Below are 23,779 nucleotides of genomic sequence, written 5' to 3'. Positions count from 1 at the left end.
TTTTTCCAACCTTTCTCTTTCAGTCTGCATGCATCTTTGTTAGAGAGATGTGTTTCTTGTAGGCAACAAATAGTTGGGTTTTGTTCCTTAAGCCGATCAGCCAGTCTGTGTCTTTTAACTGGACAGTTCAGGCCATTCACGTTTAATGTGACTATTGATACATAGTGACTTTGCCCTACCATTTTCCCGGAGATATTTTCTAGTATATGCTTTGAGCTTCCCATGCTCTTTTACTGGTTGGTGTTCTTCCTTTCCCTTCTTTCATATTGATGGCCGTGTTTCTGTGTTTCTGAGTGTAGCACATCTTTAAGTATCTTTTGCAGGGCCGGACGAGTGGCCACAAAGTCTTTCAATTTCTGTTTGCTATGAAAGGTCTTTGTTTCACCTTCATTCACAAATGAGAGCTTAGCAGGATATAATATTCTGGGCTGGCAATTTTTCTCTCTTAGCACCTGTACTATGTCTCGCCATTCCCTCCTAGCGTGTAGTGTTTCTGATGAGAAGTCTGCTGTGAGTCTGATTGGAGATCCTCTGAGAGTAATCTGACGTTTCTCTCTTGCACATTTTGGGATCTTTTCTTTATGTTTCACTGTAGAGAGTTTAATTACAACGTGTCGTGGTGAGGATCTCTTTTGGTCATGTTTACTGGGGGTTCTATGAGCTTCCTGTACTTTGATGTCTCTGTCCTTCTCCAGACCCGGAAAGTTCTCTGCTAGTATCTCACTAAAAAGGCCTTCTAATCCTTTCTCCCTCTCCATGCCTTCAGGAACTCCTAGAACCCGAGTGTTGTTTTTTTTAATAGTATCCTGTAGATTCCCAACAATATTTTTTAGATTTCTAATTTCCTCTTCTTTTCTTTGGTTTGACTGTATCCTTTCTTGTTCTCTGTCTTCTAAGTCCGATATTCTCTCTTCTGCTTCACCCATTCTGTTTTTAAGGCTCTCTAATGTGTTTGTCATTTGATCTATTGAGCTCTTCATTTCATTTTGATTTCTCTTCACTATCACACTTTCCTGTTCTACTAGTTTCTGCGTTTCATTTTGATTCTTCCTTAAAATTTCATTTTCACGAGAGAGATTTTCAATCCTGTCCAATAAGGATTTCTGTAGTTCAAGGATTTGCTTTTGAAAACTTCTAAATGTTCTTATCATAAATTTTTTGAAATCCGTATCTTGCATTTCTTCTATCTCATCATCTTCATAATCTTGGCCTGGGGTGTTTTGTTTATTTGGAGGCGTCATAGTGTCATCGTTGATCTTGTTCCCTCGATTTCTGTGTTTATTGCTTGGCATGGTTAATTCTGTTTCCCTCACTGTGAGTTTTTTTTTTTTTTTTTTATACTATGTCCGTGTTAAGTGGACTGTCTGCTGTTGGAGGAGCCTTGGAGGCTTGAGATGGCTGTGGCCTGAGAGCTCTGCTTGGTTCTTCCAGGTTACAGGTGTGCAAAGGTGACACCCTCAGGTTATGGGTGGTAAATCCCTATTTATTTATTTATTTATTTATTCATTTATTTATTTTATTTTATTTTTTGTTCAGGAGGTAAGTAATACTGCAAGGCTGAGCAGAATTGATGGTATTTAGCTTCCGCTGGCTTCTACCCAAAGAGTCTGTGCAGGCTAGGTTTTTCCTGTGGACTCCCACTGGGTTGCCTAGGCTACTGAATTGTAGCCTTAACTCTCCCCTTTTATTATGTATATCCCAGCTCTTTGTCTCTTGCTCACCTTTGCAAGGTTGGTGGAGAGTGGAGCTTGTCTGTACCAGTATGCCCCCACCTTTTTATTTATTTATTTATTTATTTTTCCTTCTCTCCTGTAGTCTGTTGGACTTTCCCGCTTCAAAACCCGTGTCCCTCTAAAATTCTGTCCGCCGTTTCCCCGCCAATGTCTCCGGTTACTGAGCTCACCTCCGCTTCCAGCGCAGATGTGTGGACTTGGAGCCCTGGGCGTCCCTCCTCTCCCTGCTGGTGTCTTTGTCACATAGACTCCCCTTCCCGCACTGGCGCTCAGACTCCGCGGCTCCCGCGGTTCGGCTTCTGCGTGGTGGGCGACCCTGCTCTCCCAGTAGGTCCTCTGAGTCACAGGGAATAGCTCTGGAAGAGTTTCCTCTGCAATTTTTTCCTGATCCTTTTTCTGAGGCTACCGTAACTCCGCTTTTATTAAACTAAATTTTCCCGGACTATCGGTGCGCGCCCTCACTATTCCGCCATCTTCTTCTTCATATTTTTTCTTGAATTTACTCCAAACTTTTGTTCTTATCACTCCATTTAAAATGCTCTTGTGAAGTTATTGATGACTTTTGCTTTGCTAAATCCAGTGGTGATTGTCCTGGCCTCATCTTATTTGACCTTTCATCAATATTTGTAGAGGTGATTGTTCCCTCCCCTAAAGGAACATTTGCTTCACTAGACTTCTAGGATGCCACATGCTTGAGTTTTCCTTGTACTTCACTGCTGCAGCTTTGCTGATTCCTCCTCGTTTCCTTGTCCTCTAAGTTTCAGTCCTTGGACCTTTTTATTTTCTATTTCTTACTCACTCTTGTAGGCTCATATCTATTTTTAAGCTTTCAATATAGTCTGTTTGTGAATAATTCCCAAATTAGTTAATTCCAAACACACATTTCCAAGAGTCAGAAACCTCTTATGGATCTCCCACATGAGTGCAGGATCCCAGGCATTTGGGCCATCTTCTGCTGCTTTCCAAGGTGCATTAGCAGGGACCTGGATTGGAAATGGAACAGGCAGGACTCGAACTAGTGCCCGTATGGGATGCCAGCTCTGCAGGTGGCTGCTTTATCTGCAGTGCCACATTGCTAGCCCCATTTTTTTTTTTTTTAAAGATTGACTTATTATTTTGAAAGTTAATCATAGAGGGAGAAACAGAGAGAGATCCTTCCATCTTCTAGTTTACTCCCTAGATGGCAGCATCAGTTGGAGCTGGGCTAGGCCTAACTCAGGAGCCAGGAGCTTCATCCAGGTTTCCCATGTGGGCAGCAGGAGCCCAGCACTTAGGCCATCTTCTGCTGACTTTCCCAGGCACACTCTCAGGGAGCAGTCAGGACATATCTTCTTTTTCGCCTGTGTTTATGAGGGGGTTAGTTAAGGCTTTGTTTACAGATAGTAATTTATAATTTTTTTAATTTTTGACAGGCAGAGTTAAGAGAGAGAGAGACAGAGAGAAAGGTCTTCCTTTACCATTGGTTCACCCTCCAATGGCCGCTGCAGCCGGCGCACTGCAGCCGGCGTACCGCGCTGATCCGAAGCCAGGAGCCAGGTATTTCTCCTGGTCTCCCATGCGGGTGCAGGGCCCAAGGACTTGGGCCATCCTCCACTGCACTCCCAGGCCACAGCAGAGAGCTGGACTGGAAGAGAGGCAACCGGGACAGAATCCGGTGCCCTGACTAGGACTAGAACCTGGTGTGCCAGCGCCGCAAGGCGGAAGATTAGCCTATTGAGCCATAGCGCCAGCTAATTTATAATTCTTACCAGATATGACTGTCATGGCCTGCTTTTTTTTTTTTTTAAGATTATTTATTTATTTGAAAGAGTTACATAGAGAGAGAAGGAGAGGCTGAGAGAGAGGTCTTCCATCTGCTGCTTCAACTCCCCAGTTGGCCGCAATGGTGGGAGCTGTGCTAGGAAGCCAGGAGCCAGGAGCTTCTTCCGGGTCTCCCACACGGGTGCAGGGGCCCAAGGACTTGGGCCATCTTCCATTGCTTTTCCAGGCCATAGCAGAGAGCTGGATCAGAAGTGGAGCAGCTGAGACTCTATCTGGCTCCCAAGTGGAATGCAGGCACCACAGGTGGCAGGTAACCATGCCACAGCCTCAGCTTAATGCTTGACAAGTTTTATATCATTAAACAATTTTGTTTATTTAATTTAACAGGTTTGCTATAGCTCTAATGGATAGTGAAGTAGAGTTGTAAATGTTTGTAAATTGTTAACATTATATTTCCTGTACTTCATAATTGAAGCTCTCATTTTTATTCTGGTAGGCTCATAGCTGGCAACCTGGAATAAAAAATCCATACCGTGGTGTTGTTGTGTGGCCTGTTCCTGAAAACATTGAAATCACTGTAACACTTTTTAAGGTACGTTCCATTTTTTAAGTTTTAGAATTTATTATATAATCATGGTTCTAAATGACAAAACATTTTGATATCCATTGCCTTATACTTTTGTGTCTGATATTTAATGTGCATTATTTTTAGGGACATAGCAATTTATAACAATAAAAGCATTGCAACATTTTATGGTCTATTAAGTCCAAATAATTTGGAGCTCCTTCTGAACTTGTTAACAGCTGAGATCAGCTGATATACAGCGCCAGCCCCATCTCCTTATTTCTTTTACCAAAGTGACAAACTAAACTTGGTGGTTAAGAGCAATGCATTTGGAGTCAGATGAATCTTTGTGTTATTTCATTTAATTCTCATAATAACTCTAAAGTTCTACAGTTATTCCCATTTTAATGATAAGGAAACCAAGACTAGAGAGAAACATAACTTGTCTCAGTACACTATGTATTTTTTTATTTTTTAGTTTTTAAATTTTTTATTTATTTATTTTTTTGACAGGCAGAGTGGACAGTGAGAGAGAGAGACAGAGAGAAAGGTCTTCCTTTTGCCGTTGGTTCACCCTTCAATGGCTGCCGCGGCCAGCGCACCGCGCTGATCCGATGGCAGGAGCCAGGTACTTATCCTGGTCTCCCATGGGGTGCAGGGCCCAAGCACTTGGGCCATCCTCCACTGCACTCCCTGGCCAGAGCAGAGAGCTGGCCTGGAAGAGGGGCAACCGGGACAGAATCCGGCGCCCTGACCGGGAGTAGAACCCGGTGTACCGGCGCCACAAGGCGGAGGATTAGCCTAGTGAGCCGCAGCGCTGGCCTCCTCAGTACACTATGTATTAGCCCTGTTCTTTTTATACATTGTACTGCCTACTCTAGGTGCAAATATTGATCAGAACAATACGATGTCTGACATGCTTGAGGAAGACTTTTAAGTGGTCTTTTCAGTATTTTGATTTATCTGTTATTAATACTGATAAAGCAGATGAATGGACAGAGTTATACAACTTTCAAAAAACTGGTGATGAAGAATAAGAGGTGAGAATAGAGCTGATAGCTGACAGCCAAGTTAATGCTTGACAAGTTTTATATCATTAAACAATTTTGTTTATTTAATTTAACAGGTTTGCTATAGCTCTAATGGATAGTTAAGTAGAGTTTGTAAATGTTTGTAAATTGTTAACATTATATTTCCTGTACTTCATAATTGGGGGAAAGGCTGTCTGCTAAATGAGTTATTTGGAGTTGAAAGTGACTGTTGAAATGCGTTGCTTAGAGCATTAGGAGATACGTGCAGTTTTCAAGTGCAGGTGAGAATGTTCAGCATATCCTTATCATTGAACTTTTATAACTTTGAATGTTAGCATGTAGAAAACAACCCAAACACTCCTTCCTCCCCAGTTTGCTGTATTAAACATTGCTGCTCAATTGTGTTATGAAAGCAACCTTGCGACCATTTTCAGTATTTGAGTATTTTCAGCTGATAATTTTATCTTCCTGATTCCACCCCTACCCCACCAAGAATTCTAATAGAAAAGTAAAATAGAATGAAATGAAACAATATTTCATTCTTTTGTGGATATTGTTTTTGAACAACATTTAAAAATATTCATGTGAAAAACCCCTTTATTTCCCATTTATCTTTCAGTTTTATTAAGTCTCATAATTTACTTAATCTTGAGATTTGCAAATATGAAAGGACAAGGACTGCTTGAATGCTTTTTGTCCGTAGTGTAGTATTCATGGTACTTTTTAGGAAAGTTATCAGTATATTAATTTTTCTGTGATTTAGCCAGAAATTAATTTCTTCAGCCTGCATGTTTGTTTTGTTTAATTTGGATTAAATTGAAAATAGCTGTCTTTAATGATTTTTTTTAAAAAGCATTTTTGGATTTTGAGAAAGAAAATGGGTCTTCTAGTATTTTCAAGCTTTTTCTTTAGAACAGTGGTAAGAAAGGATAATAAGGAAAGAGCAGGATATGAGGAAGACTTAATTGATTCAAGGTAGAAGCAATATCATTACAGATATTTCTGGTCAGTAATATAAATTATATTGAGATGTCTATTTATTCATTTATTTTTAAGTTGAGAGACAGACATAGAGCTAGCATGCATTAATTTACTCTCCAACCATCCTCAATGGCCAGGGCTGGGTCAGGCTAAAGCTGGGAGGCAGAAATTCAATCCAGGTATCCCATAGGGTGGACAGGGACCCAACCATTTATGATCCATCACCAGCTACTTCACAGAGTCTGCATTGGCAGGAAGCTGGAATTGGGAGCAGAGCAGAAATCGAATCTAGGTACCCCTAGGTGAGGTGCAGGTGGCATCTTAGCTGCTAGGCCAAATACCTGCACTGAGATATCATTTTTAAGTGCTTTGTTAATGCACTTAATTGTTGCTTCTTTTTTTTTTTTTTTTTAAAAGATGTATGTATGTATGTATGTATTTATTTATTTGAAAAGCAGAGTTACAGGGGGGTAGAGGCTGAGAGAGAGGTCTTCCATCCCCTGGTTCACTCCCCAGATGACTGTAATGGCCTAAACTGTGCTGATCTGAAGCCAGGAGCCAGGAGCTTCCTCTAGGTCTCACACAGAGGTTCAGGGGCTCAAGAACTTGGGCCATCTTCTTATGCTTTCCCAGGCCATAGCAGAGAGTTGGATCAGAAGTGGAGCAGCTGGGACTTGAACTGGTGCCCATATGGGATGCTGACACTGCAGGCAGTGGCTTTACCCACTGCTCCACAGCACCAGCTTCAATTGTTGCATCTTTCACATCTTTTTGCTGGCTTTGCCCATCAGGTGTTTCTTGGTACCACTGAAATTATTTTTTTATTAAAAATTGTTTTAGGAATAGGACATCTTCTTTTTTTTTTTTTGGACAGGCAGAGTTAGTGAGAGAGAGACAGAGAGAAAGATCTTTGTTCCGTTCATTCACCCCCCAAATGGCCGCTACGGCTGGCATGCTGTGCCAATCCAAAGCCAGGAGCCAGGTGCTTCCTCCTGGTCTCCCATGCGGGCGCAGGGCCCAAGCACTTGGGCCATCCTCCACTGCCTTCCCGGGCCACAAGAGGAGCAACCGGAACAGAATCTGGCGCCCCAATTGGGACTAGAACCCAGAGTGCCAGCACCGCAGGCAGAGGATTAGCCTAGTGAGCTGCAGCGCTGGCCAGGACATCATTTTGTTTTTTAAAAAACATTTCAGGGCTGGCATTGTGGTATAGTAGGTTAAACTGCTGCCTTCTATGCCAGCATCCTATTTGAGTGTCAGTTTGTGTCCCAGCTGCTCTACTTCCTACCCAGCTTCCTGCTAATGCATCTAGGAAAGCAGGAGAAGGTGGCTCAAGTACTTGGGCCCCTGCTATACACATGGGAGAGCTGGATGGAGTTCCAGACTCCTGACTTAGGCCTTGCCCAGCCCTGGTCATTGTGGCCATTTGGAGAGAGAACCAGTGGATGGAAGATCTCTGTTTTTCTGTGCCTCTCCCTCTCTCTTTGTAACTCTGCATTTTAAATAAGTAAATAAAAAATTTCATTTGCTTTAAGAATTAAAGTATGCTGTGTTACCTATAAGGCACTCTTACATATTTAATTTATGAGATATATATTCATGAGTTCATTTATCAATTATTCTTTAAGGTCTACTATGTGCCAGATACTTTTCTAGGATTTGGGGATACAGTGGATAAACTGAACCATAAAGTTGGTAAAAGACAGTTGCAGCATAGCTTTAACTCATTTTTTTCCAAAGGTTTATTTCTTTTTATTTTTCTTTCTTTCTTTTTTTTGTTTATTTGAAAGTCAGAGTTACAGAGAGAGGGCACAAGACAGACAGACAAATCTTTCGTTTGCTGGTTGACTCCCCAAATGGCTGCAATGGGCAGGGCTGGGCCAGGCCAAAGCCATCGGGCTGGAATTTCTTTGGAATCTCCCACTTGGGTATGGGGGCCCAAGCACTTGGGCCATTTTCCACTGCTTTCCCAGGCATACATTAGTAGGGAGCTTGATTGGAAGTGGAGCAACTGGGACCCAAACCAGTGCCCACATGGGAAGCCAGCACTGTAGGCAGGAGCTTAATGCTCTGAGCCACAACTCCAGGCCCATAGCTTTAACTTTTAGTAGTTGGGCACTGTGGGAAGTTAGTTTTCAGCTCTGTTAAATGAGAGTAAAAGTAACACCTGTTTCATAAGTTGTTGTGATGAATAAAACTCTTACCACAATAACTGGGACATGGTGAGTGCTTAGTAGATATCTTGTATTATTATTATTTTTAACTGGAGCTATGTTACAGTCCTTAAGCAACATAAGGCAAGAGAGGTGAGGAGGATGGTAGACTATTGCATCATACTATATTATTTGATCTCTAAATTAGCCCTGTTTGTACCCTAAATCTACCATGAAAAAGCTCTTCAAAGGTTTATTTACGATAGTGCTGCTAGTGGCCCGGAGCATGGGGGACGCAGCCTGCAGCCTCTTCATGGCCTCGGTGCCTACCGCACACTGCTAACTTCTGCCCTGGCAACAGCAGATGGGTGCTGTCCGGATGCTGTGCACGGGATCTGCTCTGTTCTTGGTACATAAATTCACAGAGAAACATGAATGGATAACAACAGAAAATGGTATAGAAACCATGGGAATTGCAATTTTGCACAGCAAGCTTTGGGAGATGTTGTTCATTGTAGTCTGCCTGAAGTTGGGACAAAATTGAAAAAAACAAGGAACATAGTCTGTATGAGGTACATCATCATTACTGGAACCTTCTAAAGTTTTCATTTTTTTTGTGAGCCACATGAGTTTGGTGCTTTGGAAAGTGTGAAACCTGCTGGTGAACTTTATTCTCCTCTATCAGGAGAAGTAACTGAAATTAATGAAGTCCTTTAGAAAACTCAGGACTCATCAACCAATCTTGTTATGAAGATGGTTGGCTGATCAAAATGACACTGAGTAGCTCTTCAGAACCAGATGAACTAATGAGTGAAGAAGCCTATGAGAAATATATAAAATCTATTGAGGAATGGAAGTGGAACCCTTATATAAACTAGTATGGAATAACTTAATCCAGCACAGTTTATCTTAGATTAGTGGTGGACAGGACTTAAAATAGCAACTTTTAGCAATATTGATGGAAAGAAATACTACTTTCAACTCTGTTACTGGAAGAAAATATCCCTTAGCTTTGTAATGATTGCAGATGAATACAAAATGCATCTTTTTCACAGGACCTTTTGATTTTTATACTAGACTCTAGTCACTAGTATTCAGAATACATGAAGTTATCAGTGGTAAAAGCAAGTTATATAAATAATGTAATTCAAGGATAACATTGGTATTTTAAGCTCTATGTAATATTGTAACTTGCTTATATGCATCCCTGGATTGAGGTCAAAATATGTAATGATCTTTCCATTGGAAGTAACTGGGAATGCAGAACGATTTTTGTTAGTTGTACAGTGTCAGAGAAAGAACAATATTCTCTTAATTTTGCAATATACTGCATTTGCTGGTGCTGTTTTATACAGTGAGGCAGTAGCTCTGAAGCAAAAATAAGAAACATAATAAAATTTTCAACTTCCTCATTTGAAAAAAAAAAAAAGCTTTATTTACAGTTCTTTCTCTCCATAAATCTAGGTTATGGATGGAGACAGTAGAGTAGGGAAGCAGATATCAAGTAGAGTTTTCTACTTCCTTTTGCATTCTACCCTTTCTTATCTTCCTGCAGGCCCCTGAAGAAATGGCTTTGGCAGGTATTTATTCCACCTATGTGAATTTACTAACAAAAAAAGTTGCCATGAGCTGGGTGTTTGGCCTAGTAGTTAGGCTTCTGGTTAGAATGCCTGCATCCCACATTTGAGTGCCTAGGTTTGATTCCTGGCTCTGGCTTCTGACTTGAGCTTTCTGCTAATGTGGCCCTGAGAGTTCCTGGCTCTTCATGTTCAAGCCATTTTGCACTTTTTTTTTTTTTTTTGACAGGCAGAGTGGACAGTGAGAGAGACAGAGAGAAAGGTCTTCTGTCGCTCCCCCTCTTCGTGGAGGAACGACACAGGACCCTGCGCTGTTCTTTCGTCTGCTCGGCCCTCCCCGGGTTTGCTGCTGGTTCTTCCCGGGCTGGCTACTATCCCTTCCACCTCCGTGGAAGGGCAGTTCCCCCTGGCCGCATTCCCCACTTCCGCAGGGGAGCGGCACACCGCCGGCCGGCTCTGTCGGGGGCTGCACGGGTTCCCTTAGATGTTCCCCATAGATGTTCCCCGGTGCATGCCGTCTCTCTGCTCCTTTATAGTCCTCCTCCGCCAATCCCAACTCGGCTGAGTACGCTGCTCTCCAATCAGGAGCAAGTCCTACAGTTAATTGGTTGAACTGGAGGCAGCTGTGCGGAAGCTGTTTACTTCTCTCCCAGCGCCATATTGTGGGAGAGCAGATGCATAGAATAAGTCCTAATTCGAGTAACTTAGTCTAGTCCGGATTGCTCCCCACAGTCTTCCTTTTGCCATTGGTTCACCCTCCAATGGCCGCTGCGGCTGGCGCGCGTGCAGGGTCCAAGGACTTGGGCCATCCTCCACTGCACTCCCTGGCCACAGCAGAGAGCTGGCCTGGAAGAGGGGCAACCGGGACAGAATCCGGTGCCCTGACCAGGACTAGAACCCGGTGTGCCGGCACCGCAAGGTGGAGGATTAGCCTACTGAGCCGTGGCACCGGCCGCCATTTTGCACTTTTAAGAAGTGAACCAGTGAATGGGAGTGCTCGCTATCCCTATTGGTCTTACTCTTTATGTCTCCCAAATAAATATATAAAAACAGTAGTCTTGTTACAACTTAACTCAGGTAGCCACCATGGTGTTATAATGAAAAATAAGTAAATAGAAGTAATGAAGTAACTAAGGAGTTTAAAATTTATCCTCATAAATTGTAGGAGTCATTGAATCAGAGTTGGTACTAACATCAGAATTCTGATTTTGGAAAATTAATCAGTACACAAGATTGATGGAGAGCAGAGAGACAAAGAGAATGGTACAATCACTTCTATCTTGAAAGACACAAACCCAGCTGAGGCAACAGAAACAGAGGATTAATGGTAGACTAAAGTGGAATCAATCATAAATAGGTTGGGGAATATCAGAGCCAATCTTTAAATGCTCAATCTTAGAGTGAAATGTTGAGACAAGCCTGCTTTATCGGAATGCTGTGTCACTTGTCCATACCTATCTGCTACACATAGGGTGTTTGAGTAAGGTAAATACACATATAATATGACCTCATTACTTACCTTTCTGTGTCTTATACTTTGTTGCCTTTTCCTTTACTTATTTTAATATCTAGGGAAGTCCTGCACAGTCCCATCTAGCCCAGATGTTTTCTCTGTCATGATTTTTCCAATCATTCTTGTAAGAAATAATGTATTATTTTCTAGTTTCTGGTAAAACTGTTTATTTTATTTGTCATATATTTATTTAGGTTAGAGTTACTGTGTCTTCTAGGTAAGGACTACTATTTTTTTTTTTAAAGATTTATTTATTTATTTGAAAGGCAGAGTTAAGGGGCGGGGAGCACAGAGGACAGAGAGAGAAATCTTCCATCCTCTGGTTCACTCCCCAGATGGCTGCAACAGTTAGGTCTGGGTCAGACTGAAGCTAAGTACCAGGAGCTTCTTACAAGTCTCCCATGTGGGTGCAGGGTCCCAAGCACTTGGACCATCTACTCCTTTCCCAGGTACATTAGCAGAGAGCTGGATCAGAAGTGGAACATCCGGGTCTTGAACCTACGTCCATATGGGATGCCAGCATCACAGGTGGTATCTTCAACCTCTGTGTCACATGGAAGTCCCGACTATGTTTAAATTCATGTAATACTTCTACATCCCTTATATAACAAGCACCTAAGAAATATTTGTCAGAAAATGCTTGCAAAAGTGTACCTCGTTTCAAATAAACAAAACAAAAAAGTTGCTCTGCCCTATGTCAGGTTTCTGGGGGGCATTTCTGTGAGGAGGGAGGAGGCATCAAAAACCCATGCTAATTTTCATTATCTAGATTATGAAATCCCTTGCAGTGTTTTGAAATTCCAGATGTTTACATAACCATGACATCAAAGAAAGCTTGCCTCAAATGACAATTTCAGTTTTAAAATGCAGGTGTAAAAACAGACAGGATTTTGTATGAATATTTTCTATCTTAATTGTTCATTCCCTAGGTAATCTGTGTCTGATCACATTTCTTTTTGTCTTGTTATAGATGCAGTGATGTAAGATAGTGATATGTGTCGATAAACATATCATAGAAATTTCTTAAACTAATGATTTAAACTTTAGACAAATTATGGGAATATCCTAAGAGTGAGCTCCATCTTCCTTTTTAAAAGCAGTTGGTGGGGCCAGCACTGTGGCTTAGCGGGTAAAACTGCTGCCTGCAGTGCCAGCATCCCATATGGGTGCCAATTCTAGCCCTGGCTGCTCCACTTCTGATCCAGCTCTCTGCTGTGGCTAGGAAAGCAGTGGAAGATGGCTCAAGTCCTTAGGCCCTTGCACCTGTGTGGAAGACCTGGAAGAGGCACAGCTCCAGCCTTTGCGGCCAATTGGGGAATGAGCCAATGGATGGAAGGCCTCTCTCTCTCTTTGCCTCTCCTTCTCTCTCTGTGTAACTCTGACTTTCAAATAAATAAATAAATTAAAAAAAAAAAAAGATAAAAGCAGTCGGTGGAGCCAGTGTTGTGGTGTAGCGGGTTAAGCTGCCACCTGTGACCGCGCATCCCTTATGGACTGCTCCACTTTCAATCCAGCTCCCTGTTAATGCACTTGCAGAACATGACTCAAGTGCCTGGGCCCCTGCACTGAGATGGGAGACCCTGAGGAAGCTCCTGACTCCTTGCTTCAGCCTGGCCCAGTCCAGGCTGTTGCAGTCATTTGGGGATTGAACCAGCAAATGCAAGACTCTGTTTCTCTCTCCTCCTTTGTGACTTTCAAATAAAATAAATATTTAAAAAAGAAAAAGCAGTTGGTAAAAGCTAAAAACAAAGCTGTTTGTTTTTCTTAATTGGATTGATAGGACTAAAGGCATGTATTTCAGTTGCAAATTTTGTTTTTGTTACAGGATCCTCATGCAGAAGAATTTGAAGACAAAGAGTGGACATTTGTCATAGAAAATGTAAGCTAATGGCAAATTCCTTCACCTTTGACATTTTTAACTTTATGTATGTATTTTTTAACATTTAATAGCAGTTTGACAAAAGTGTTTCCTTTGGAATTTAGTGATTTACAGCTTATAAAATTTTAAGGAATGAAGTGATAGACAGTACAACGGAAGTATTTGTGAGAAATATGATTTAATTTTTTAAATCTGTTCGACATCTAATAGTGTTTTATATATAGCAGATTCTCATTTAAACATTTGTTAAATGAAACCATGAGGCTAGTGCCGTAGCTCACTTGGCTAATCCTCCGCCTGCGGTGCCGGCACACCGGGTTGGGGTTCTGGTTGGAGTTCCGGATTCTGTCCTGGATGCTCCCCTTCCAGTCCAGCTCTCTGCTGTGTCCCGAGAAGGCAGTGGAGGATGGCCCAAGTGCTTGGGCCCTGCGCCGGGATGGGAGACCAGGAGGAAACACCTGGCTCCTGGCTTTGGATTGGCACAGCATGCCGCCGTAGTGGCCATTTCGGGGGTGAACCAATGGCAAAAGGAAGACCTTTCTCTCTCTCTCTCCCTCACTGTCTAACTCTGCCTGTCAAAAAAAAAAAAAAAGAAACCATGAATGTTCTTTGAAATTTGTTGAAAAATGCTCTATTCAGGTTGAGAGATTCTAGATCATCTTAATATCACCTGAAATTAATAAAAAGTATCTTAATTTACGACAATAAGGCAAAAATCATAATTTAATAATCACAAATTATTAATCTTAAATTATACATTGTGGAATTCCAAGTGACTAACAGATATTTTGGTAGGTGTTAAAACATGTTTATTGATTGGCAATTAGAGAAGATAGGCAATGAAAATACAGTGATTATAAGTATGGGCTTTGGAATCAGACTTGATTTCATGTCCTTGGTCTTCCAGTTACAAGCTCTGATCATTGGCAAATTTCCTAAGTTTTCAGCCATAAAATGACAAGATTGCTCTGAGGATTAAAAGCTCAATGAATAGTTTTCACTGTTGTCAGCATTACATTACCATGATTGTTCATCATCATAAGAACCAATAAAACTGTGTACCCTATTTATGATAGGCATATAACATTATTTGCACTATATTCTTCCTTTCTATGTGTGACTTAATTGTCTGTATCAGTGAAAAAAGGGCTCTAACATTTTTTTCCAGCAGGAGGTGTACTATTTTTAGTTCTAAGGAACTAGAAAGTTGAAAGCAAGGTCAGGTCCTCAAACACAGGGTATGAATATCAAGACACTTTTATTATGTAAAAGGTTTGTGTGTAATAACAACGATTTTGGCTTTGTCATAGTGATAGGTTTGTTAGAAAACCAAACCAAACTCCACAAAACCCCAAAAGACTTATTGAAATTGTTCAGAGACCCCAAAGCTAGCTTTGAGTCTCATACTAAGAACTGATGGCCTTTCAGTTTTCATTACTTGCAGCTTTATTATGTTCCCTTTGTTAATTTGATGTACTGAATAATTAGCTAGTTAAATTTAAGTTGTGATTAATGACAAAAGCATAAGGGGAACTTCAAAAAGTTCATGTAAAAATAGAATTAAAGGTAAGTGTATGTGATGTAAACTTTTTGAAATCTTTTATAGTTTTTCATTAATCTGCATTTTCCTTGAGCTTTTTTCTAAAGACATTCAGATCTATGGGATTTGAAAATTATTTTCTTCAATTTTATGTTACATGTTTTACTTTTTAAAATTTTTATTATTTGAAGGGCAGATACACACATACACATACTCCATCTACTGATTCACTGCCAAAATCAGCAACCAAAGAGGCCTGGCCAGTCTGAGGCCAGGAGCTGGGCACTCAATTCAGGTCTCCCCTGTGGGTGGCAGGAACCAGACTACTTGAGTCATCACTACCTTTCTCCCAAGGTGTGCATTAGAAGAAAATTGGAATTGGGAGTGGAGTTGAGACTCAAACCCAGGCATTCTGATATGGAATGTGGGAGTCTTAACTAGTGTTTTAAATATTTTCTTTTTAAAAAGGTGATTATATTAATAGATCCATCAACTATATATTGAAAATTCAAAGAGTATATCCTGGTGGCAGTGAAGTAGTACGTAATGGATACATATGCTGTTACAGTAATGGTCATCTGATCAACTACTTCTTAACTTGCATGGATTATCTCACATTCTATTCTATCTGTAAAACATCTTGTTTTTAAGCATACATGTATCAGACATGGTTAGTTTTCTACTCTCTCACATGTTCTTATACATCTGCTTTCATAAGTGTGTTGTAAGTTGGGTTTGACCCCTTATAAGATCTTTTAATGTTGTTACCTGTTATTGTTATTATGTAATTCAGTTAGAGAAATTTCATAGATCAATGAAATAATCAGTTTGAAGGATTATTTCATGAATTGTTAAGTGCTTTACAAAGAATTGATAAGGGGCCGGCGCTGTGGTGTAGGGTAAAGCCGCCGCTTGCCGTGCCAGCATCCCATATGCACACTGGTTCTATTCCCGGCTGCTCCTCTTCTGATCCAGCTCTCTGCTATGGCCTGGGAAAGCGGCAGAAGATGGCCCGTCCTTGGGCCCCTGTACCCATGTGAGAGACCCGGAAGAAGCTCCTGGCTCCTGGCTTCAGATAGGCGCAGCTCCAATCAGCTCCAGCCGATGCAGCCATCTGGGGAGTGAACCAGCAGATGGAAGACCTCTCTGTCTCTACCTCTCTCTGTAACTCTTTCAAATGAATAAAATAAATCTTTAGAAAAAAAAAAAACAGCTATACTTGAAGGAGAGGCAATAAAATTTCTGAATGAAGTATGTTAATAAATATGGAACAAAATTAAAATTTGTGGGTATCAGTATTCAAAACTCTTCCCTTCAGTTGTCCAACTCTCTATACCAATTAGATCACTTTAAGAGGGATTCTACTATAAATGTATGTTAAACAACTCAGTCTCACAAGATCTGTCTAGAATTAAAGAACTATTCTTAGACTTTCTTTTTAACCAAAATTCAGTGTAAGTAGATATTGCATTTTCCATGTGGTAGTTTTCTTTATTTGACCTTGTCTAATAAATGAGGTATTTTTAACTTTTCAACTAAATGAGCGTGCATTCATTCATGCATTAATTCACTGAGCTTGTCTTATGCTAGGCACTATTCTAGGTACTGAAAATAAAATGATATAACAGATAACAAATCTCATGGAGTTTACAGTCCTGTGTGTGTGTGTGTGTGTGTGTGTGAGAGAGAGAGAGAGAGAGAGAGAATAAATATAAAAATTAATGTATGTAAGGTATTTGGCCTAGAGGCATCTAATGCTGATTAGGGTGTCTGTCCTGCCTGGGTTTGATTCCTAGCTCCCCTCCAATGCAGACTTTGAGAGGCTCCTGTCTCCCATATGGGAGGCCTGGATTGAGTTCCTAGCTTGAGGGGATCCCCCCACCCACCCAAGCATTTCAGACATTTGGGGAATAAGCCAGCAAATAGGAGGTTTTTCTGTTTCTCTGTGCTTCTCGAATAAATAAGACTTTAAAAAAAAATGCGTGAATTGTGGAAAAGAAAATACATTATATAAAAAATGTTGAATATATGATAATCATGTTGTATGTTATATAAGTATAATATATAAAATATATAGTAAATATACATAACTGCTTTGGAGAAAAATAGAGAAGGGGCAACAAGGCTTCACATATCTTTATGATTATATGGACATAATATACCTTCTTATTTATTATGACTCTAATTGAGATGCTTGTCAAATTAATTTAAAATATTTTTAATAGGTTTGATAAAATGAATATTGTAAGATGTGGAAACTTAAAAATAACCTCATAGTGCTGTAGAAACCTTTTCCTAGGTTATAGCTCCCCTCAGTGGTAAATGATGAAATTGACTCTTGTGTAGAGAAAGATCTGTCCCTACAGATGATCTTTTAGCAGTCACATGTTACAAATGTTGTACACCACCTTACATTTTAAATGTTCTTGCACCTTTCATACAGAAGGAATAATGAATTCCAAAGGGTGGAAGTTGGCCTCTTTTATTGTAAAATATGGGGTTTGTTTGAAAATCTGCTGATGTGTTGTTCTGACACTGAAAAGGCATGCTGTTTAAATAGAATTTTAATATTCCTTTTTTGTGTGTGTTTTAATATCATTTTTTTTTGCACTGTGACCTTGGTAAAGGTTTTGAATCTTTCTCCATAATGTCCAATAGTAGTATTAGTAACAAAGAGTGAAGTTTTGTTTACTATTAAATATCCCAACAAAACAGAGAAGTCTCTAAAATATAGCACCCTAACAAATTTATTGGCCATTTACTAAGTAGCAAAAGTCATATGGAATGTTTTATACACGTTATTATTAGAAAAACTCTGTATTTCAGATACATAACCCTATTTTACAGGTAAACCGGGACTTAGAGAGATGAAATCACCTGCTAAAGGTTGTACAGCTAACGTGTCAGTATTTTTTTCCAGTCTTGTCTTTCTCTAGGGCTTTTGCTTTTAACTCCAAATGCAATAGCCACTCCCTTAATGGCAACGATGAAAAGAAATAATTTGAAATTATAGAACCATACATTTTAAAATCAGCCCTCTTTAGTTGTAAACTTGTGAAGAATGTATGTGCTAGGTTATTAAAGGTCATCTTTAATTATTGTTTATGTTCAGTCCAAAAGTTATTTGGGTTAAATATTTGATGGCTGCTAGATGTTATAAAGAAAAATAAATACTTAGTTTTTTCTATATCTTCAGTAGGTTATTGAAGATAAAAAAATTATGTATATAAACCATCTAGCTTGGTAAAGCGTATTTTTTATAATGTTCCTTTCTAGAGGATATAGAATAATATAAAGGAAAGGAAATTCCACATGTATTATTGTAGAATTTTAGTTTTTCTATTTTTATGCCACTTGTGTCTCTCAATAATTTCCAGACTGCAGCACTGTTTCAAAGGAATGACAAGGCAACTTGTTTACCTCACTAAGATTAAACTTAAAATGTGTTTATCTTTTTAAAGGTGTTTTTAGGGCATCTTCCCCTTAAAATCTAATCCAAAATTAAGAACCAGTATTTTTTCTTAAAGTAAACAAATGCTGATGATCTACTAATATCACCTCTGGGCTCGTTTTTGTTTATTCACAATATTATATGTAAGTATAATTCAGAAATATAAATGAGTCTTACATTATCCTTTATTTTGCATTATTTACAATCCATTTACATTCTAATGCATATAATCAGCATGGATACTTCAAAATAATGTTTCTTTTAAAAATATACCATAATATAAACATGTATTTATCCAGGCAGTTGACATTGTGGTGGTATGTTTTTCCCTTTAATGTGAAGTCATAGCAATTATATTTAGAAAGTAAAACTTTATTTCTTCCTTGATATTTTGCATTACCCAACTAAATCTAGGATCATTACATTTATAAATTTATAGGTTTTAGTTTTAAAAAGAACCTAGAAAGTTTTATTCTTTTGATTCCATTGTTTTCTTAATGAACCAAAAGGTGAATATTCATGAAATGTACCAATCTAGGTTGAATTGATTTATTCGGTATTCTACAAACACTTCCTGTGCATTTTCTGCATGCCCATTTTGTGAAAATTGAAGATATAAAGTCAAATTAGAATTTCTGTGATTCTTGGTTGCATGGTTTGTGCCCTCCCACATTTTTTCTTTGATACTGGATCATTATATGTCTACAGCATCCCACTGTTAATTGGTAGTGCTGTTTTCTTTCTTAGTACTATTGGTAGTGCTATTTTCTTTCTTAGTGCTATATAACACAATGTTGTATCATTTTTAAACCAAAGGAGACTCATATTTGGTGGTATAAGATAGTCTGCCTTTGGAGTCAGTGTTGTGGTACAGAGGGTTAAGCTGCTGCCTGCCACACTAACATCCCATATGAGTGCCAGTTCGAGGCCCAGTTGCTCTGCTTTCCATCCAGTTCCCTGCAGATGTGCCTGGGAAGACAGCAGAAAGTGGCCCAAAGTACTTGGGTTCTTGTCATCCATGTGGGGACTTGGATGAACTTCCAGGCTTCTGGATTCAGTCTGGCTCAGCCCCAGCCATTGTGGCTATTTCGAGAGTGAACCAGCATATGGAAGATCTTGCTGTCTCTTTAACTCTGCATTTCAAATAAAGTACAGAAGTATAGAATGGGAAAGATTGATTAAAAAAAAAAAAAAAGGAGTATCTGTCCTCAAGAAGCTTATGAACCAGCGAGATGTCAAAGAAAGAAAGAACTGAAAGGAAAAATTACACCCAAAGTATGCCAAAGAACAGTGAAAGGGCAGAGTCAGGGTAGATTTCTAGGAGAGAGTGGCTACAAAGTTGACTTTTTAAGAAAATATGAAGTTAGGTAAAAAAGGCATTCCAAGCAAAAGAAAGAAACATCAGGAAAGATTAGGGCAAGAGAAAAAAATTATGAGTTTAAAGAAAAAATTAATTATGAGGAAAAGTAAACCAATCAAAAGGAAACATAAGGTATCATATTAATGCTCAACAGACATCTGCCTAAAAAAAGCAAAACAAAACTTTTAAGCCAATGAATTTAGTAAAGGTATGTGATAGCATGAGTTTCTGTGTCTTCCTTGGAAGAGCTCTGTGGGGTATCACAATGTCCAGTCTTTCCCATTATTTCCAATTGTGAGACTGGCATTTTTGCTCCTTGGTGATTTTTAATTGCTGTTTATTTGGTGTTACTTCCAGAAGCCTTTTAAATAAATGGGATAGGATAAGAATTATATTTGTTCCAAGGCAGTACTGTAATGTTTTGTTTGTTTCTTTGGTTTGCTTGTCCAATCAAACACTACTGACAAGATGATACCCAGAATAGAGATTATATCATAGCTCAAATGGTACACATGGCTCAAATAGTAAACAATATAAAATCATAGAAGTTTATTTTTATTTATTTTTTATAAGGCTGAGTGTGAGAGTGATGGAGAGACAGAGAGAAAGAGATCTTCTATCTGTTGGTTCACTCTCCAAATGTCCACAAAAGCCAGAACTGAGTCAGGCCAAACCTGGAGCCCAGCACTCAGTCTGGGCTTCCCACATGGGTGACAGGGTCCAAAAAACTTAGACCCGAAAGCTTTCCCAGGCACATTAGCAGGGAGATAGATAGGAAGTGGAGTAGCTGGGATATGAACCACCACTCATGGGATGCCAGTGTCACAAGCTGCGGCTTAATCCACTGTACCACAAAGCTGACCCCAAGTTTTTGATATTTTTAATGTTTGAATCTTCCTGCAGAATCAAGTCAGTGTCTTGATCTAACAATTGTGCTCTGATAAATTACCTCTGCTTTTTTCACTCAGAGAATGCTTTTGTCGCCTGTAGTTATTTTCTTTGTGTATTATCTCAGCGAAGAGAGCTCATTCTAATGCCTGGGTAAAGACTGGATACCTTCTTCAATAGCTGTAGCTTATGCTTTCTTCCATTTAAGTTGATGTAACTTCTTTTATAGCTCCAAACTGGGGTTATCTTTATTTTTATGAATACCACTTTTCCAAAGGCCCAAAAGGTACTTAGTACATAGAAGAATACTGCAAGCCACATCATAGAAATTAAAAGCCCCTGCCAACGCACATCCTATTTATAGCCTCCCTACTAATGCTTCTCTCCCTATGGAAATATGACTCAGTTAATTTTCTTGAATCTGTTCAACAAGCTTTTACTAGACAGCATGCTTCATTTTTTGTTCTTTTATTAATCCAGTAACTAAAGAGTGATTCAATTAGTAATGCCCATCTATCTGTATTTGTTAATATCATATTCTATATATGTTCGTTTCTCCTCTGCAGTTCTTTCAACTTTGTTTATAGGAAACTAGTCCTTTTCCTACCCTGTTCATTGCAGTTGGTCAAGAAAAGAAGTGAACTCTCCTGCTTTTGCTGAATGAAAAGAAAATTCATGTGCTTAGCCATAGTGGCTACTTGATGAGAGAGTGGCGTCTTGCTGTACACAGCACTGACCAGAATACATATGAAGAATGATAAATTGAAGATCCCTGTATTGTTAGTTTCTTTTAAGCCATTCTTTTGGTGTAAATCCTCAACCATGTTATTTTCTTATAGTGCCAGAGTCTTAGACCTTTCAGTATTTCTAAATATTTCAAAAATTTTAAAACAATAAATAAAGTACCTCTGTTGAGTGTTTCCTTCATACAAATTTGTCGATTTGGATAAATCTAATCAATTCCCAGTTTTTACTTTTTTTAACTTTAATTTTTTCGTTATTTTTAAAATACATAAAAAAGTGAATGAAGTAATATACTAAACCTCTATACTCATCTCCCAGCTCAACAGTTTTCAATATTTCATCAATCCTCTCACCTTGCTTTTGTTTGCTTTACCAAAGTCTTTAAAGTAAATCTCAGATATTGTCTCATTTCTTCTGTAAATAATGAAGGCCATCAGCTTAAGAACTTGCTGAATGAAAGACACTGGTGGCTCAGAAAAGGTGATCCACCTACATTTTTTTTTGTAAGTTTCCTTTTAGATGATCTCTCTCAGTATTAGATATTTTGTTCTTATTTCTACATTGAAAAACACATTGTATTAGAAGCCACAAAGCTTTCCTTGTAAGCACTCTCAGAATTAAACTTCTGTATTTAGATTAGGAAGGTCATAGTTCAGACAGTCTTTCTTGGTCTTTTAATTATCCTGTCAACTTTTTCTTGTATATGACTACGTGAACTGTGATTAACTGTTGATGTAAATTAGGCAAAATATTCTAGATATGACTGGGAAGGAGTTGAATGAAGCTTTGCAAGCCAAATCTCATTTTGGTTAAATCCCAGGGAAAGTACATTTATATATATATATTCTTCCTTATTTTTCTTTATGTTAAATATTTAGTATGCTGGTTTTTCAGATTGTATTTCTGGAGGGAAATTCCATCTCCTTTATTCTCAGATAACCAAACCTTTTTTTAAAAAAAGATTTATTTATTTATTTGAAAGAGTTATAGAGAGGCAGAGACAGAGAGAGAAAGGTCTCCCATCCACTAGCTCACTCCCCAAATGGTCACAACAGCCAGGCTGAAACCAGGAGCCAGGGGCTTCATCCAGGTTTCCCACATGGGTGTTGGGACACAAGCACGTGGGCCATCCTCCACTGCTTTCCCAGGTGCATCAGCAGGGAGCTGGATTGGAAGTGGAGCAACTGGGACTCGAACCTGTGCCCATATGGGATGCTGGTGCTGCAAGTCGTGGCTTTACCTGCTATGTTACAGACTGCCAGCCCCAATAAGAAACTTTTGTTACACCTTTAGAAAAATGCTCAATGATCATACATGCTTTGAATCTTTGAATCAGTAGAATCTTAAGATTCTCATGTAGCTTTCCCTATCTATTTAGATATTTTCTTAATTTTCCATTTTCATCTTGCCTACTGTGTGTGATACTTTTGTTAATTATTTGTTAGTTTTATTAGACTGTATTAATTAGGAAAACAAGTTTCTATCTTTAGATACTACATTCTAAAAATACACAAAAATGAACTCACATGGATTAACATTGAAAATTAGGTGTGCTATATTTATCCATGTTTAGGACAAGAAACCTAGTGTTAAAATCATAAATAAAAACTGCATACCAGATAATTTTATTTCTTGAAGTATTTTAATTTGTAAAATGTCCTAGCTAACAAATTTAAGGAAAAAATTTATTTTGTAACAGTGGATTACTATTTTCAACCTGTTAGAATGTACACACTTTTTGGTTTGAGTCTCTCTTTTTTTTTTCCCAGCTCAGTATATGGAGATTCATCTTTATTAATGTTAATTATACCTTACAGATCAATTATGTAGAGTGATAAGGTAGTTTAGTTTACTGGATTATAATCATATTACTGGAGTGGGTATTTGGTACAGTGGTTAAGATACTGCTTGGGATGTCTGTATCCCACACTTGAGGGCCTGAATTCAGATCCTGACTCTGCTTCTGTTTTGAACTTCCTGCTAAAGCAGACTCTGGGAGACAGCAGTGAGATCAGGTGGTTGGGTTCCTGCCAACCACATGGGAGACCCAGATTGATTTCCTGGCTCCTGGCTTTAGCTTGGCTCAGTCCTGGCTATTGCAGACATTGTGCGATGAATCAGCAGATGGGGTATCTCTGTCTTTCTCCTTCTCCCTCTCCTTCTGTCTCTCTGTCTTTCAAATAAAATTTTAAAAAATAAAGCATCATTCATTATTGTGCACTTACATGGAAGACATTTGCTACTTACTGAGAATATAATAGTGGAAAAAAAAAATGTAGTCCCTGATTGCAGATTTCCTACAGTCTGGTAGGAGATGAACAGGCAACCACTAAGATTAAGCTTAGGTTGCTATATGTTCCCTTAATAAAGAATAAAGTCCAAGTTAGGAGATTTCAGAGTAGAGATTAAGTACTCTTGATAGCTGCAGGGTATTTAGAGAGTGTCTGGGGTGGCTGGAATAGCTTGAACAGAAGTCTGGAAGTAAGAGAGGCTGTGACTCCTTTGTAGAACAGCGTACTTTCTTGAATATTTTTCCATTAAAAGACTAGTTGATTGTTCTAGGGTTGTAGTAACTTACAACTATATAGTTGAGTTGTTTGATT

The 23,779-nt window shown here is 39.0% G+C and overlaps 1 protein-coding gene and 1 pseudogene across 20 annotated transcripts in view; both read left to right on the top strand.

The window, feature by feature from the left end:
* The window catches only part of EHBP1 (EH domain binding protein 1), a 383,016-nt gene that overhangs the window by 63,959 nt on the left and 295,278 nt on the right, over nucleotides 1–23,779 (top strand). For all 20 annotated transcript variants that reach the window (XM_070069071.1, XM_070069064.1, XM_070069059.1 and 17 more), the window contains exons 4-5: nucleotides 3,991–4,086; nucleotides 13,140–13,193. In XM_070069071.1, the coding sequence (XP_069925172.1) occupies nucleotides 3,991–4,086; nucleotides 13,140–13,193 (150 nt within the window). The remainder of the gene's footprint in view (nucleotides 1–3,990; nucleotides 4,087–13,139; nucleotides 13,194–23,779) is intronic.
* LOC127490316 (glycine cleavage system H protein, mitochondrial-like) lies at nucleotides 8,313–9,247 on the top strand (annotated as a pseudogene).

The sequence above is a fragment of the Oryctolagus cuniculus genome, chromosome 2, assembly GCF_964237555.1.
Source record: "Oryctolagus cuniculus chromosome 2, mOryCun1.1, whole genome shotgun sequence".
NCBI lineage: Eukaryota > Metazoa > Chordata > Mammalia > Lagomorpha > Leporidae > Oryctolagus > Oryctolagus cuniculus.
Note: the sequence above shows the minus strand (reverse complement) of the source record. Positions and strands in the feature narration are given on the sequence as shown.